The sequence below is a fragment of the Patiria miniata genome, unplaced genomic scaffold, assembly GCF_015706575.1.
Source record: "Patiria miniata isolate m_02_andy unplaced genomic scaffold, ASM1570657v1 HiC_scaffold_10, whole genome shotgun sequence".
In the NCBI taxonomy this organism is placed as follows: Eukaryota; Metazoa; Echinodermata; class Asteroidea; order Valvatida; family Asterinidae; genus Patiria; species Patiria miniata.
The window spans coordinates 12,210,425-12,227,195 of record NW_024037048.1 but is presented as its reverse complement, the minus strand read 5'-3'; the positions used below and the strand labels follow the sequence as shown (position 1 = coordinate 12,227,195).

Here is a 16,771-nt window from a genome sequence, read left to right as displayed (position 1 = left end):
GCGAAAAACGTGCTAGCAATGCACAGATTGAGACTAGCACAGAGTTCAAGAAGCCGTTGGCCATTCTCATTCATTTTTCCGAGGCCATGGGGGCTCAGCACACCTCTCCAAGCATTGCAGTCAGAGCCAATACGAGCACTGAAGTCTCCAATGAAAGCAATACTGTCGCCAGCTGGTATGCTGAGTAACGTCTCGCTGAGCTGTAGGTAGAGCACATCCTTGGACTCTGAGGTAGACGTCAAAGTAGAGGCGTAGGCAGAGATGATGGTAATAAATCCGATTCTGAGACCCAAGCGCAAGGACATGAGGCGAGGCGAAATGGAGATGGGATGCTGGATACATGGGAGCAAGGAGTTTTTTACTGCAAGGCCTACCCCATGCATAGGTCTTACAGTGTCTGGGTAGCCGCTCCAAAAGAAGGTGAAGTTCGCTTCCTGAATCGAGCCACTACCAGTGGGCCACGTCTCACTGAGAGCAGAAACACTGATGCCTAGTCGAGTGAGTTCGAAGTCGATGATTGCTGACTTCCTTAGGGAAGAAGACTGAAAGTTCGAGCGGATGTTTAGTGAGCAAACATTCCAACAAGCTAAGACTAGGGAGGCAGTAGCAGGATGACGACCCGGCTGCGCCTGCCTGGAACGCAAACCTTGCCGGGCAACAAATGTCCCTGAAAGGGATGACCCCCGAGTTGCCGGTATCTGTGATTTAGTAGGTTGTACCATCATGATTGTGGGACGCCGAGTGCCGAGGAAAATTAGTGTAAGCGAATGGTTGCCCAAGACAGACGCTTACCTCTGGACCTTAACTCATGGAATCCAGCGGAACGCGCAAGCGTGACAGCTGAGATGGGGAAAGGTTGCCCCGCAGTAGCAAACTAACTGTGCTTCGTGACTGCTAACCGTTGACTTGAGGTAATCCAAGTTCATCCGCATGACGTCATCAGTCCTATAGAGAGGTGCACAACTTGACCTCACTGAGCAGAGTGACCGTTTCAGCCGAATTTAATGTTGTAACCTGACGCCACTTTTTTCTTCGCAATTGCAAAAATGCAGTGTTGTTGTACTCATACTCGTACTCGGTACTACTCGAGTACTTTTTTTGGAGTATTTGTACTCGTACTCATACTCGAATGTCAAAGTACTCGTACTCAGTATGACGGTACTCGTACTCGAGCAGCAAAGTGCTCGTACTCACACATGTTGAAATTGTACTCGATCATCAAAGTACTCGTACTCGAATAACAGTGCTCGACAAAATAAAATGCTTGTACTCGAATAGCGATACTCGAAAAAAACAAAATGGTATATCACTTACGTTACCACAGCCTTGTTTCATCGATACTTTCAGTTTCAAATGGTTGATTTAGGAGAAATCGAAATTTTCTCTACTCTACGCACGTCCTGACAAATGTAAGTAACAGCTAGCCATGACTGGGTCTGTATGTCTGACTGGGCCTGGGCCAATTACGCACAATGACCCATTTGCCGTATGTGGGCACAATGGCCAATCATTGTACACACTGTACGCCGAGGTGTTCCTCAAAATGGTCGTACAATTAAGTTGGGTGATTGGAGCAAAGCCGTTTTCTGAACCCCGGTTCATGAATGGACAAAGAGACACAGCCAAAGCAGGTCCACAACAGCCCAGCCTTAAACAGAGGCCTAGGAATGTGAAGCAGACTAGATGCATAGACACCAAGAAAATGCAAATCTGCCGGGTATTTGCATGCACGTTGCATGTGTACTTTGTTCATGTTCGATTGGGGGCGCCATTCACTTCACACGGTGCGCCGTTTTATTTTGTTTAACGCTAGTCCGCATTTTAAACATTCAGACATGGTCTGGCGATAGTAGCCACTATCTGTCCTTATTTTGATCCCGTAAAAGTTTTTAGGATTTCAAACTGTTTCGTGTAATAATACGTGGCTCTGATCTGCGCCGTACTACAGCATGGGCTTTGAATACGGCGCGGATCGGAGCACGTATCATTACACAAAACATTCGTTGATAAAGCACGACTCGTTTTCTTCGATCGAGCGACGATGATCACGTCACGTCAAGCGCCCTCATTCGTCAACTCGGTGCAAGGGACTGAGCAACATGGCAAACACAGTGAGCTTTCAGACTATTTTGCCATTTCTTCGAAATTGTCGCTGTTTGGGAACAATATCAGGAGTCTTATGGAGTGTCTAGCCCCATAAATGTGGCCAATTTACTGGACTACCTCCGTAAATAAAGGCCACACTTCCATCATGTACAAAAACATGTAGAACTTTGTCAAATTTTGATTTTCACATTTAGGCTTGTATGGAGGACCAAAAGTGGACAACCCATTTTCTCAAAATACTGTTAGAACAAAACCAGAATTATGGTTGAAATGGAGTCCTCTTTCTGAATTTCCATTTTTCTATTATCAAAAATGTGGATGTTTTATTTTCTTGTACACAAGGTGGTCCAAAAGTGGACAAATCAAATTTCCGAATTTCTGCTAGTAGGAAATCAGAAATTGCGTTAACCACTAAACCAAATTTCTGAAGTTCTACTAGCAGAAAAATCACAAAAATGCATTTACGACTAAACCAAATTTCCGAATTTCTACTAGCAGAAAATCAGAAATTGCGATAACGACCAAACCAAATTTCTGAATTTTTACTAGCAGAAATTCGGAAAATGCGTTCACAACCAAACCAAATTTCCGAATTTCTACTAGTAGGAAATCAGAAATTGTGTTTACGACCAAACCAAATTTCCGAATTTCTACTAGCAGAAAATCGGAAATTGCATTTGCGACTAAACCAAATTTCCCAATTTATACCAGCAGAAAATATGGAATGAACGTTTGATACCCAACAAAATTGGAATCGTTAGCATGTGTGTCTGTGTTCCGGAACTCGGAAGTTGGGTGTAGAATGGATCATAACTTCACGTATAGGGCCTAAGCTATGCTGCTTTGTGCGTCTGTGGGCTGATCAACTGATTGTGTATGTATAACATTATGGTTCAGTGTTATTATGGCGTTCATTGATGAACTTCTTCAATGCAATAGATATGTGTGCTAAGGGCAGATCCAGAACACAAAAAGTGAGTCCAAAAAAATTAGGGCGTGGGGTTCGGGGCGTTAGGCCAAAAAAAAAAACATGTTTAGCGTCCTGCCTTTTTGAAAAAAAGGAAGGAGGAGACCCTTTTTTCCCCTTCCAAAATGGCCGCCCGACCGGGCTATTTTTCAAGATGGCCACCAGCTTTTTTTTTTAAATGGCCGCCACTTGGACTCAGGAATGACATGCCAGCTTTACTGGCTAGATGCAACAGACAAAGAGGCCAGAATGATGTCACTGTTTAAAATGTATCATTTTTTCGTGATTTAAAAAAAGAAAAGAAAAAAAGAGGGGGCCTTCAGAAAGGAAGTGGGCCGGGGATGCTGAACTTTTGTATTTTTTTATTTGGCCTTAAGCTTAACGGCCCGGAAACATTTTTGGATTCTCGATGCTCTGTGGTGCGATTTGACCACTTTAACCAAATCTTTTTGAGAAAAAGATGGTGGTGTATGCAGTGACTGCCTTCATTGCCACGTCACTTAAAACAAAATTAAAAATTTGGAAAGCCCATGGCTCCCGTTGCCAGGGAGACTGAAAACAAATTTGCTGAAGATTGAAAATTATTAGTCAAGTGCCTCCCCTATCAATTTTCCTTAAGGCCTATAGATTAAAAAAGAAGAATGGGCATTTGTCATTGTTAAAGAAACACAAACATTTTGCTGATGAGGGTTTCTTACCCCAAACGACTTATGGACTAGCCCAAAAAATCTAACCTCATTTCCCGCTTAAATATTCCACCTTGATTTTCTACTAGTAAAAAAAAAATGAAATTTGGTTTATGGTATCAAACGTTCATTTTTCTGCTAGTGGAAATTCGTAAATTTGGTTTGGTCATAATAGTAGAAATTCGGAAATTTGGTTTGATCGTAAATGCAATTTCCGATTTTCTGCTAGTAGAATTCGGAAATTTGGTTTGGTCATAAACGCAATTTCTGATTTTCTACTTGTGGAAATTCGGAAATTTGGTTTGGTTGTAAACACAATTTCCGATTTTCTGCTGGTAGAAATTAGGAAATTTGGTTTGTCCACTTTTGAACGCAATTTCCGTTTTTCTGCTAGTAGAAATTCAGAAATTTGGTTTGATCGTAAACGCAATTTCCGATTTTCTGCTAGTAGAATTCAGAAATTTGGTTTGTCCACTTTTGAACGCAATTTCCGATTTTCTGCTAGTAGAAATTCGGGAATTTGGTTTGGTCGTAAACGCAATTTCCGATTTTCTGCTAGCAGAAATTCGGAAATTTAGTTTGGTCGTAAACGCTCCTGATGATTTTCTGTGCGTTGAAATTCGTAAATTTGGTTTGTCCTAGCTCTACTGAGTGGAGCGTTGAATTACGGGTACTCCTCCATACAAACGCTCCACCGATTTGCCATACTTTGGTGATGGCGTCACAGTAGCATAGTCACATACCCACGCGAGGAGACGGCTGAAACGTATTTTAATAACAATGGGATTTTCATTTGTCAGTATTAGTAGTAGTTCTTTGATACAAGTTTCATGTGGGTATCTGTCGTCATTAATTTGTTCATAATTTAGAACGTGTACGCTTCAGCCGTCTCCACCTTGCGTGTGTTCAAAGCCCATACTGTCGTACGGCGTGGATCGGAGCACGTATTATTACACGAAACAGTCGTTGATAAAGCGTGACTTGTTTTTCTCAATCCAGGGTAACTGTCTCTCTCATTTGTATTCTCTTTACCGGTTTTTGGGGGTCTTTTTGTCCTCGCGTGGGTTTGTGACTATGCTACTGTGACAGTGCCACCAAAGTATGGCAAATCGGTGGAGCGTTTGTATGGAGGGGTACCCGTAATTCAACGCTCCACTCAGTAGAGCTAGGTTTGTCCACTTTTGGACCGCCTGTGTACAAGAAAATAAAACATCAAAATTGTTGACAAAGTTCGACATGTTTTGTACATGGTCAGATGGTGGAAGTGTGGCCTTTATTTACCGAGGTAGTCCAGTAAATTGGCCACATAATGGGCTAATGGAATGTCATGAATGTGTAGATCTATCCAGGGCAGCTGTCTCTCTATTTTGTATTCTGACTATTCTCTTTACCGATTTTATTGGGGGTCTTTTGTCCTCGCGTGGGTATGTACAATTTGCTACCGTGTATCCGTCATCAAATTATGGCAAATCGGTGGAGCGTTAGTACGGAGTCGGATGGTACCGTAGGCTCCACTCAGTAGAGCTAGAGAGATGGACTCCATTGCGTGTACTCCTAGAACTATGAGGCTCCACGTAAAAATTGTTATCAACACAAAACACTAATTAAGTACAAAAACGTCCATCCCAACCAAGCTGTTTCCCACAGAACCACTGCACAGTTTGCCCCTAAACTCCGTACAATACCTCATGACATACTCACGTTATGTGCACCCAACAAACATCGGTGGATTCTGTCTGTTTTCGGCAAAAATGTTGAAAAATATGCCCTTTCCTATTGAGCCAACCTAACACTTGAAACGAGCACGCGCGCAGAATGATCGCAGTCATTTTCGGTTCGATCGCTCGGAGCGCGCCGCGGGGGGTATGGTGTAGGAGCGGAACGATAGTATGCGCATGCGTACAAGTGCAAGTATGTACCCCCCGCGGCGCGCTCCGAGCGCCCTAACCCGAAAATGACTGCGATCATTCTAAGCGCGCGTGCTCGTTAGGTTGGCTCAGTGCGGAAAGGGCATATTTTTCATCATTTTTGCCGAAAACAGACAGAATCCATCGATGTTTGTTGGGTGCACATAACGTGAGTATGTCATGAGTTATTGGGTATCGGGACAACTCGTACCCAGGACAACTCGTACCCGGGACGACTCGTACCCCAAATTTGTGACCTGGGACAACTCGTACCCGAGACGACTCATACCCGGGACAACTCGTACCCGGGACAACTCGTACCCGGGACGACTCGTACCTTGTACTTTTCTTACCATTTACTTTTCTGTTCCTTTTTAGTTAGATGTAATTGACAAATCCGAAGATGTGGAAAACCAAAAGCTGTTGAGTTTTGGGGAATTGCCAGCGGTGACAAACAAGAGATTGTTCTGGAGAGATTCTGGCAGCTGGCCGATGATCGAGGAGTTCGCCGAATTCGCGGAAGGAGCTATAGCAATCATGAGCTTCGTAACTTATTTGATCTTCATTTATTGCGAAAACTTATTTCTAAAATAAGTGGACCGAGTCATTAAAATTATAAAAATGTTACATATGTCACCTTCTACACTTTTTATGACATTAATTTTGATAACCATCAACAATCCCAGTAGCGTGTCAGTCTTTTGCATAATTATGTGAAATAATTCAAAAGTCACTTAATTAGAATTGTTAGCTTAGTGAGTAGCGTGAGATGCCATGTTTCACGTGTCATTGTGCTCTTTTCAGAGCCACCACATATTCCGAAAAGAGATTGCGTCAATGTTTCTGAAACAGAACGAAAATAAAACAGTATTAAAAAAAAAAAATCTTCAGGCCAACAACAGAGAGACCTATTTAAATGAAAAACTTCTTCTCTATTTAAAAATGAAAAATGGAAATAAAATAATTGAATAATAATTGGTTAAAAATAAGTATGATAACAGTCGGCACAAGTAAAGGCACAGATACGAGTACGCTGCACAGTGTTTTATTTTCAGACGAGTACGAGTTGTCCCGGGTACGAGTTGTCCCGGGTACGAGTTGTCCCGGGTACGAGTTGTCCAACATTCAGTTATTGTACGGAGTTTAGGGGCAAACTGTGCAGCAGTTCTGTGGGAAACAGCTTGGTTGGGATGGACGTTTTTGTACTTAATTAGTGTTTTGTGTTGATAACAATTTTGCGGGGTTCTGCCTCTATGAGTGGAGCCTCATAGTTCTAGGAGTAGGATGGAACGCCCTATTATCGCGGTACCTATCACGTTTCTCGTTCGGAATAGAGATTGCCCACTAACCTTCCAGAATTGTCCTGTCTTATGTGTAGTATAACTCTTCCTTTTTAAATTAATATAAAAAAACCTGACAGGTAGTGTGGTTTATTCCGTGTACGATGCCTGTGAAAATAGACATGCGCGGCGTGTGCGAACGGAGGTGGACTCCCTATTATCGCGGTATGCGGGAAGTGGTTTTTATAATGATCCCAACTTTTTTGTTCATAGTTTATGTTTGACCAAAACACCCACTGAATAAAGTCTGATATTTTCCCTGTAACGTTCAAGTTGATTAAAGACAAAATGTCTGCAGGATGATTTCTTAAGACCCTGCCCTTCTCCCGAAAGGAGAACACAAATCCCTGAGGCAAGTCTACTGATCGGCGATTGAGGGCGCCATTCACTTTACACGGTGTGCCGTTTTATTTTCGCTAACGCGCGGTGCTTATTTTGATCCCGTAAAAGTTGTTACGATTTCGCGCTGCAAATATCGTCGTTCGACTTCATTTTACATTTGCAGCTGAAGAATGGGAACCAGACAATGGAACTTTCATGGACAGAGCGCAATTAAAGTTTTATGTTAAAATATAAACGGTACCTTTTAGCAGACACGGTAAGGGAAAATTTTGCAAGTTTTGGAAAACGTTAATATTTATTAAAATCGTTAAAAGTCCCGAAAGACACAACATTTTTTAATCGTCCTTTTTATACAACTCGGTAGAAAATCCTTGATGACTGGTGAACTGGACAAAAATCGCCACTTGAAGGAGTTTTGACACTGTAAAAAGAGAAATTTCCCATGCCGCGATAATAGGGATGCCGCGATAATAGGGAGTCCGACTATACGTTGCGTGTACACACTGACACAACGGAGTCCAACCTGGGCAACTCCAAACCATGCAACCCTCCCGTCACGAAATGTTCGGCCCCAATATTTCACATGTATTATCTTGACATGGCTAGGTACCTATAAGGTGGGTTCAAATCCCTGAAATGTCATGTGAAATGGTGAAAATTACTGAAATTACGACGCCTACGAAAATTTCGCTTACCCAAATGAGACGGGAATCTCCACTTACGCTACTTGCGGGCGCCCTCTGCGGTCTGGTATAGTCTCGTCGTCCTCGTCATTCATCGCGCGCCGATTATAAGACATGATCATGGAGGTAGGTCATCGACAAGGTTTACATTTTTTGATCAGCATTTCAAGAATTTTCAGAATTTGGTCATGGTATATTTGTACCTGTGGTGAGAAGCTAGCTAGGCATTTTGAGATTACAGTCAACTCGACCGTTTGCCAACTCAACTCGAACCAACTCGACCGTTAACAACACAACAGGTTAAATAGCCCCATAAATGTGGATGCTGTGCCCATTCTTGAAAATCACGCATTCTCGAGAATGGGCGCGCATTCTTAAGAATGAGCGCCCATTCTTAAGAACGAGCACGCGTTCTTAAGAATGAGCGCTCATTATTAAGATTGGGCGGGAATATCACGTGCACAATTTATGAATTTTGCCCAATCTTAACAAACATTGCACGACATAATTATGTTAAATGAATTGTATAGCGGTTAAAAGGGAAACAATTCATATACAGAGGAAAGAAAATGTTCTATGCTTCTATTCGTATAACTACGATAATTTGAATCAAATTAAACCTGTTATTATTGCTTTTTTTCTGCCCACTATGGGAAGTTTTGTAATAACGGAGGACTGGGAACTAGTCTGGGAAGTGCTTTGTTTAGGCTAGACAAGTTACAAGTCCCTGCATGTATCATATGCGTGCCACGAAAAAAAACCGATGTCCAGAAGCTGCCAAAATTGCTCTTTTGACTAGATAGAATCCAGCTCTGCGACGTTATGGTGGGGTGTGAACAATAAATTGGTGGCAATTTAAATGGGAAATAGCATTAGCACTATGGGATGTCGCAGTATTCATTCTCATTCTTCACATTCTTCATTCTTACGTCCCCCCCCCCCCCGCTTTTATTATCCCAAAAATCAGAATTCTTTGCACTAGTATTATTATGTCTCTAATTTTTTCCGGTCCCCCCCCCCCATATCAATACGCCTTTACTTTTCATATCCACTCTACTTTTCAGCGCCTTGCGTTGCAACAGTATAATTATTGAGAATCAGTGAACGAGGATTCAGCTAGACTTGCCAAGCGCAGCCGGTGCTCAGCATCGACAAGACCGTTATCTTGTCGCGCATTCTCAAGAATGTGCGCTCAATCTGGAAGAGTTATTTTTTGCCAAGATTGAGCAAGGATCCAGTTGCACATTCTCAAGAATGTGCATGCCCATTCTCGAGAATGCGTGATTTTCAAGAATGGGCACAACATGGCCAATTTACATGATTTACTGGACTACAGCAGTATAGTCGTGTTCCCTAACGTGGCGCACTTCGAAGCTTACCCAAATTTCCTCGTGTAGTGTTGCCAAATCTCTTTGTTGACAAACCTCAAATTCATGCAGTGAAATACTGGTACTTTTACCTTATTAATGCTTGCTGTTTAACCTCTGTGAACAATTTCGGTTTCATAAAATTTAAGCCGAAATTAAAAAACGGTGGCGTCCGGAAATTGGGCACAATTTGGCGGAGTGTTCCCTAACGTGGCGCACGTAAATAAATCTCGGAAAATTCCAAATTAACATTTAAGAATTTCTGAAAACTTGATAAATTCTGATAAATCATTATTATCTCTACTTACATACCCAGCCAGATGTTTGTCACAAAATTATTTTCTTATATTTCGGGGCATTTTCAAAGGGTTCGCTTTGCACTTGAAAATAAAATCGGAAAATCACGCCAAAATAAGTTTTTCTTTTAACTTTGTAGCGGGTAAATAAATTCGCGATTTATGAACGGGAGTGTTTATAACTTGATGAAATTTCACTTTCTGTGAAATTTCAGTTAAAACTTTTGCTCTAGCTAGGTGCTACAGGCGAAAAATCAAAGTGCGCCACGTTAGGGGCCGCGCCACGTTAGGGTACATCAACAATACAGGCACACTTCCACCTAGCCCCATAAATGTGGCCTATTTACTGGACTGCCTATGTTTACGGAGGCAGTCCAGTAAATAGGCCACATTTATGGGGCTAACTTCCACCAACCATGTACAAAAACATGTCGAACTTTGTCAAATTTTGATTTTCACATTTAGGCTTATTTTGTAGTTTATTTTTGCTTTAGAAACATACTCACCCTCTTTATAGGCTAATCAGAAAGTGCTGCCTTTTTTAGATGTCTAATTTTCGTGAAATTTCATGTTGAAATTTTGATACGCAAATGTGTGCAAACGAATCTGGAAATTTCACGAAAAATAGACATCTGAAATAAGTGAAAAAGGCAGCACTTTCTGATTAGCTTATAAAGAGGGTGAGTATGCTTCTAAAGCAAAAATAAACTACAAACTAAGCCTAAATAGTAAATGTGAAAATCAAAATTTGACAAAGTTCGACATGTTTTTGTACATGGTGGAAGTGTGGCCTTTATTTACATTTGTGGGGCTAGTTAAATACCAACTCGACCGTGGACGTATCGTCATACGTTCAGAATAGCTTGAGTAACTCCAGCTTAACAAGCTCATCAAGAATTCACATCATGTGAATTCCTGATGAGCTTGTAGGTGTATTTATAGCACAACTCGGTGACTGTTTTATGTATTTAGTCAGCTTACAGTAAATAGTCGTCTGATATTCAACAAAGAGTCGTCGGATCTCAGCTCGAAATTTGTTAAAACTAGAAACAAAATGGCGGCCGTGCAATGCAATTTTGACGGAAAACAAGCTCTCAGCTCAGTGGACTGTAGGCCTATAGCTACTTTGAAATTTCAACTGCAATATTCCAGTCTAATTCATAATTATTCAATGAATTGTCTATTTACAACTTTACACACATTGCCTCGGTATTATAATCTCGTTTATGTTATGTTTATGGCATTAAACTGGCTAAGAAAGAGACTCTTCTTATTATGCGATGACCACTAGACACGTTGTAACTTGCGACGTGTTTTAAGCCGTTGTCAAGGAACTTACGACACGTTCAACACATCGCAACTTTGGTGAAATGGATGATACGACGCGTCGCGAGTTGCGACGTGTTACACGTCGTAACTCGAGTTGCGACGCGTCGCAGTGCTTTGTTAAATCGGGTGCTGGGCCTGCAGAAGTTGAAAATTTGACCGAAAGGTGACCTTTTATATAAATAAACATAATTTGACACTAAAAATGACTGAATGTTTCACTGGATTTTGCCAATTCAATTGTTATATTTCTGAAACACAAGCTCGTATAAAAATACATTTATTTATTAGTTGGACAACGGTCGAGTTGACTTTTCCAGTTGAACGTACAATGGTCGTGTTGGACAACGGACGAGTTGGTAAACAGTCAAGTTGACTTTTACAGTTGAACGCACAACGGTCGAATTGGTTCAACAGACGAGTTGGTAAACAGTCGAGTTGACCTGACACTGCATTTTGGAGCTTTAAAGTCTTGCAACATTTGTACATGCACACGTCATATGCTCAATGCATGTAAAACGTGAAGTATTCAAGGTACCATGCACACTCAACAACAAACATATTTGTCCCCAAATGCTGAGTACTTTTTTTAATTGAATTGAATTTTGCAGATGATGATGAAGAATGGAAGTAAACACTTTTGCGGAAGCAAGCCCTCTTGCTGGAAAAATGGAACCTTGATGAAGGATGGTTTAATCTGGAGACGAGTGGTTTGAAAAACAAAACGCAACATGTACAAGAAAAAAAAAATTGGATCCCATCATCACATATGTTTAGTTTCACATTGAAGGAACTTCAACCCTGGAAGCAAGCAAACAAACATGTTTCATCAGTTAAAAAAGTTACCAAGTGTATTCCCAAGGAAATACCCACCTGGTGAATATTCATGTATCTGGTACATGGTACATACAACTAGTTTGTTCTTATCTCCTGTGCATTGCTTTGAGAGTTTTCTTGACAAGGAATTTGCGAAGGCCCAGAGAGACTTGGACACTGATACATTGGATGCTCCTGGGGCTCTTTTGCAAAAGTTTGAAAGGTTTGTGGATTGGTTTTTATTACATACGGGCTTACTTATTTTGAACATATTTGTTTTATTCTGAGTTATTTAACACAAAATTTATATCTGATGGAAGTGTCTTATAAATTTTACATAATGTATCTGCAGTTACGGCACAAGCATTGTCTTTGTAGATGGCAGTGGGTTAGACCTGCAAGGCGTACAAACCTGATTAGAATTGTCCTTAAAAGTACAATGTACATGTACATGCAGCGTTTTTTTTTCGGGGATATTGTTATGTAAAAGAAAATGTATGGTCCTCTGAATTGAATTCTTGTATGCCGCATGTTTTTGTTTATCTTTCTTCCCCTTTACCTTTATCATAGGGATCAGAGACAGAGGATTTGGGCAACCAAAAGAGCCCGTGCTGCTCGCTTGTTTCAGCCACCAAAAGAACCACGCAGCATCAGCTGGGACACTATGGAACAGATCCGCTACCTGAAGCAGGAAAATGGTGATGAGTGGACCACTAAAAAATTAGCAGCTAGTTTTGGTATAACGGAGGCATTGGTAGTCAAAGTGTTGAAGAGCAAGTTTGTAGCCACAGAGAAGAGGCGCTGGAAGCAGGATGAGAGGGCTAAAGTCAATGCTGGTCTCCTCCTGGAAAAGACTACCAGAGCAAGTGGGCATGCTGAGATTACAGGTACATGTACACAGAACAAGAAATCTTTGCTCTCAGCGTCATCAAAAGCCAGTCCAACAAACATTGTAAAGGCAGTTGGTACAATTCCTCTCTCAAATTTTCAACCCACAAAAAAACAAGTTCTAGAGAGAAACTCAAGTTTTTTTCAAAAACGATCAGTGACTATCTCAGGTCAGAGGTCACGAGACAAATTCCAACCAAAGGGGCAGTCTGCTTTCAATGATGCCAACCAGCATACCGGAAACAGAACATCCAAAGTACATGTATGTGCCACCACTAAGCGCCGCCATTCTCAGTTGTGTCAGGTCACCAGCAGCTGGTAGATGGAGCTTGCACATCTTTGGATTTTGAATTCAGGAAAGGCCACATGACAAGGCAGCACTCAAGACATCCCCGGTCAGATCAAAGGAAATGTACATGTGGAACCAGACATTGAAGGATGTATGATGAGGGAGATACATGTATTGATATCAATATGAAAGATTTGCAGTATTAGGACAAATTACCCGCAGCTCGGATCATTAGAAAGGGGAATGAATTGTTTGATGAAATACATGTATACAGTAGAAGTGGTGTAAAGTAGAAGCTGGAATACAAGTGTAGGAACAAGGAAGTTGCATTGAGGACGAGGGGCTCTCATTGCGCTTTGAGTCAACTTTAAGGAAGTTTGAACTTCAGAAAATTGTCCTGTCTTGCAGCGGGCCTGTTCATTTCCTCTGCATATTACGAGACATACAATTACTTGCCTCACCAGAGGAAGCTCCGAATATTGGGTTTCCTGTCCAATTAAACAACTCATTGATTGTATCAGACAAATTATGTGTTCCATTTGAAGTGGTTTCAAGGAGTTGGTATGAATACAGTTTCTGATTTTGTTGAAATGTTTTAAAATTGAGGGTATGCAAAAAAAAATTCATGTAAGGAAATTCCAATTCGTTTGTGGGATTTTGATTTTGCTCCAAGTAGGCGAATTAGTTAAAATAAGTACTTGTATCAATTTTCAATAATACAAAATACAAGTAACTTAATTTTTACAGTTTCATTTCGCAAAATGTTAATACACATGTAGCGATATGTAAATCAATTTCATTTAAAGGTAGAGTAGATCACTTGTCATTTGTACATTTTGTTTCATTTGAAGCAACAAAATCTAATGACGGATTCTTAAAGGGAATATACAACATTTGCTTTTGCTGTTATTTTCAGAAATGGATGGATTTGGGGGTTAGTATTTCATAGCAAATACAGTTACATTGACTTGTGTAAAGTTTTTTGTTTGTAGATTCTGGAAAAACCAAGAAAAACAATCATTTTCTTGTAGTCTGGTTCCCTCACCCCACTTCAGACGAAACGGAGCAATTTATAGACGTCTGGGAATTATAAGGTCAGGAAACCAGTCTAGCTGGCTTGTATCTGTTCAGAGGAGTGTATAAAAATCGATTTCAAACAAAATGTGGACTAACTAAATATGGTAAATTGGGGGCAGTATTTGAAAAAAGCCAGTGTTTTTCTAACGCTGGTCGGCCTACCAGCGTTGCAAATTGATACAAAAATACCACTTTTCTTGAAAATGTCGGCACACCAGGTGCCATGATTTTACAGGATGCTTTAGACTGTCATTCACTAACAGTCCAGTAATGATTTGGTAGTTTTGTTTTTTGATGTTTGCAAATGTTGTATATTTCGTTTATCAACTAACCTGATGAACTTTTTGCTCTGTGAATGCTGTATATTCCGAGAAAACAATATTCAAAACTCTCGATTTCAATTCAAAAGTTGCCGAGTCATGTTTTGAATTGCGCTAGAAATCAGCGCCCGGGACATGTTTCATTCAGCAATACAACGAATAATAACAACCACGCGCATAATGTGCGCCTCACGTGAACGCTTGTGCGCACCCATTCACGGATACGCCGAATTACAAACCATCTACTAACAGAAATATCCAAAATTCGTTTCTTGACTTATCTTTGGAAATGACTCTTTTATTGTTTCCATCAAAATGACAGCATGCCAGAACGAATAACTTCACGGGAAGTTTAGTGTCATTACTATCTTTAAACCCAGAGAGCTTTTAACAATATTTGGTCAGTTTTTTGATAGCTCCCAATTGTATTCGTGTAAATTTACAAATATGTGTACATAACATAATCGTATACATGTGCGTGTTTGGGGTTTGGTTGATGGAATAATGGAATACGCACGATGTTGGTCGTACAGCGACTTTATTCTAACAATCGAACAACTAGACTACCGTAATTACAAGAGAGAATTCGGAGACATGTGTCTCGTTTGATGGTTGAAAGAAGAGTGAGCGAAGAAAGTAATAAAGGAGAGTGAGTGAAGAATCTAATAAGTAAGGTGGGGCTGATGACTATCCAATTTAAAAGCAATAAAAACTAGAGACCAAAGGAATGTACTAATGGACTTTGTGGCTAGGTGATAAAATGTGGTAAGAGGGACAAAGTAATAAAAGTGGGGCTTGGCTCAGTAATAGTTATCAATCAATTAGGGAGATTGATACCATAGGGTCATAACTTTTACCCACCACTGGACTGTTGCTGGGGGCAATGTACGAGGGGTTAAAAGTTCACAAATTAAGGTATAATTATATGGAAGAAAACGCTACACGTGTACATATACATGTACATGTACTTTTCATTACCTTTTTATTTGGGTGACATTTCAAACCGTTTACTTTGATATACAAATAAAAATCAGTATGTATACATGTACAATGTTTTGTCGGAAGCTGTCTGGCCTTTATTCTTTCACTTCGACATTTCCTTTTTTGTGTGTTTAACTGTCCAGTTATGTATGTTTCATAGTTCTTTCCGGCATGATTTTTTTTCGCGATGTTGTACATTTGAGTTAACATGTTGGTTAACTTTTTGGGGGGGGGGGGCGCCAAAAATTTTTGGTCCCCCAATAAGTGGGTCAAAAAATTACGGCGGGGACCGGGGGTTGGGGAATTTTTGGATTCTAGATGCTCTGTCAATGGTGGGATCTGAGGCAATTTCGGACCACTTTAACCAATTTTTTTTAAGGAAAAGATGGTGGTGTACGCAGTGCCTGCCCTTATTGCGACGTACTTGAACAAAAATTGGTTTGGTTTTTTTTTTGGGGGGGGGGGGGAGGGGGCATGGCCCCGTTGAAAAGACAAATTATGACCATTTTATAAGGGTGATTAGGTCGTACCCGATCACACTTTTAAAATGGTCATGATGATCAACCCCATCACCCGGGGGGGGGGGGGGGATACCAAAAAGGGGCACTTGCTCAGAAAAAGGGGCACCTTCAGTCGGTGTGAAAGTGGAGGCAAAATTCCCGTTCATTTTGCTATAAACCTATATGATTATTAGGAACATTTATGAATACGTTGTCCACGTTGTTTCTTTTACCTACATGTAGTTATGGAGAAAGACCATTTCCCTTTATCGCGAGAGGGGCACTGTTGCTTTTGATGGCCAGTTCAGTGTCCATTTTGTTCGCGTGAAGAGCACTTTTATTTTTTAGGGGCCAGTTTTCCATCCCGAGAAGGCGCAAAATCTTGTTAATGAGAGAGGGGTACTTGTGTTCTTGAGGGGCAGTTCTGTATTACAAGAGAGGAGACAATTTTATTTGTAGCGCGATCATAATATGCTTTCATATACGTGTGCGTTTGACGGGCAGTTTTGTTTTCATCTCGAGGGGGAACATTAATAACCGCGAGAGCGGCACTTTTGTTGGCCTGAGGCAAGTGCCCCCTGCCCCCCCCCGGTTTTGCCGCCCCTACCCCCTTACCCTCAAGACTAGAACCCATAGCCACGCCCATGCACGGTAGATCTTGGATGTCGTGCCACCACAATGACATGGCCCATACAACTCAGATGCTGGCTCTCTGTATCATAAAGTTCTTTTGTAACTCCTTTACTTTTGCCCTTGACTGTGCAACAATGAAGACCCTGACCCTTTTTATACAACTACCTCACGCTTTGTTTACACGTGCGCTTTCTTATGGCGGCTCTCGTCCCCACTTTGCTCCCATGTAGACCGTGGGCCAAATTGA

At 41.1% G+C, this 16,771-nt stretch overlaps 2 protein-coding genes across 3 annotated transcripts in view; one reads left to right on the top strand and one right to left on the bottom strand.

The window, feature by feature from the left end:
- The window catches only part of LOC119738357 (m7GpppN-mRNA hydrolase-like), a 28,703-nt gene extending 20,525 nt beyond the window's left edge, over positions 1-8,178 (bottom strand). The window contains exon 1 of one of the 2 annotated variants that reach the window (XM_038213226.1): positions 8,044-8,178. The gene's annotated coding sequence lies outside the window, so the exon portion shown is untranslated. Of the gene's footprint in view, positions 1-5,460; positions 5,480-8,043 lie in introns of those variants that run through there. The other variant, XM_038213235.1, reaches the window with a different exon arrangement.
- Positions 8,068-13,827, top strand: LOC119738370. The gene is made up of 3 exons (XM_038213246.1): positions 8,068-8,157; positions 11,632-12,059; positions 12,407-13,827. Exons 2-3 carry the CDS (start codon positions 11,842-11,844, stop codon positions 13,044-13,046), a joined length of 858 nt encoding a protein of 285 aa, XP_038069174.1. The 5' UTR covers positions 8,068-8,157; positions 11,632-11,841; the 3' UTR covers positions 13,047-13,827.
- Positions 13,828-16,771: the final 2,944 nt, after the last annotated feature.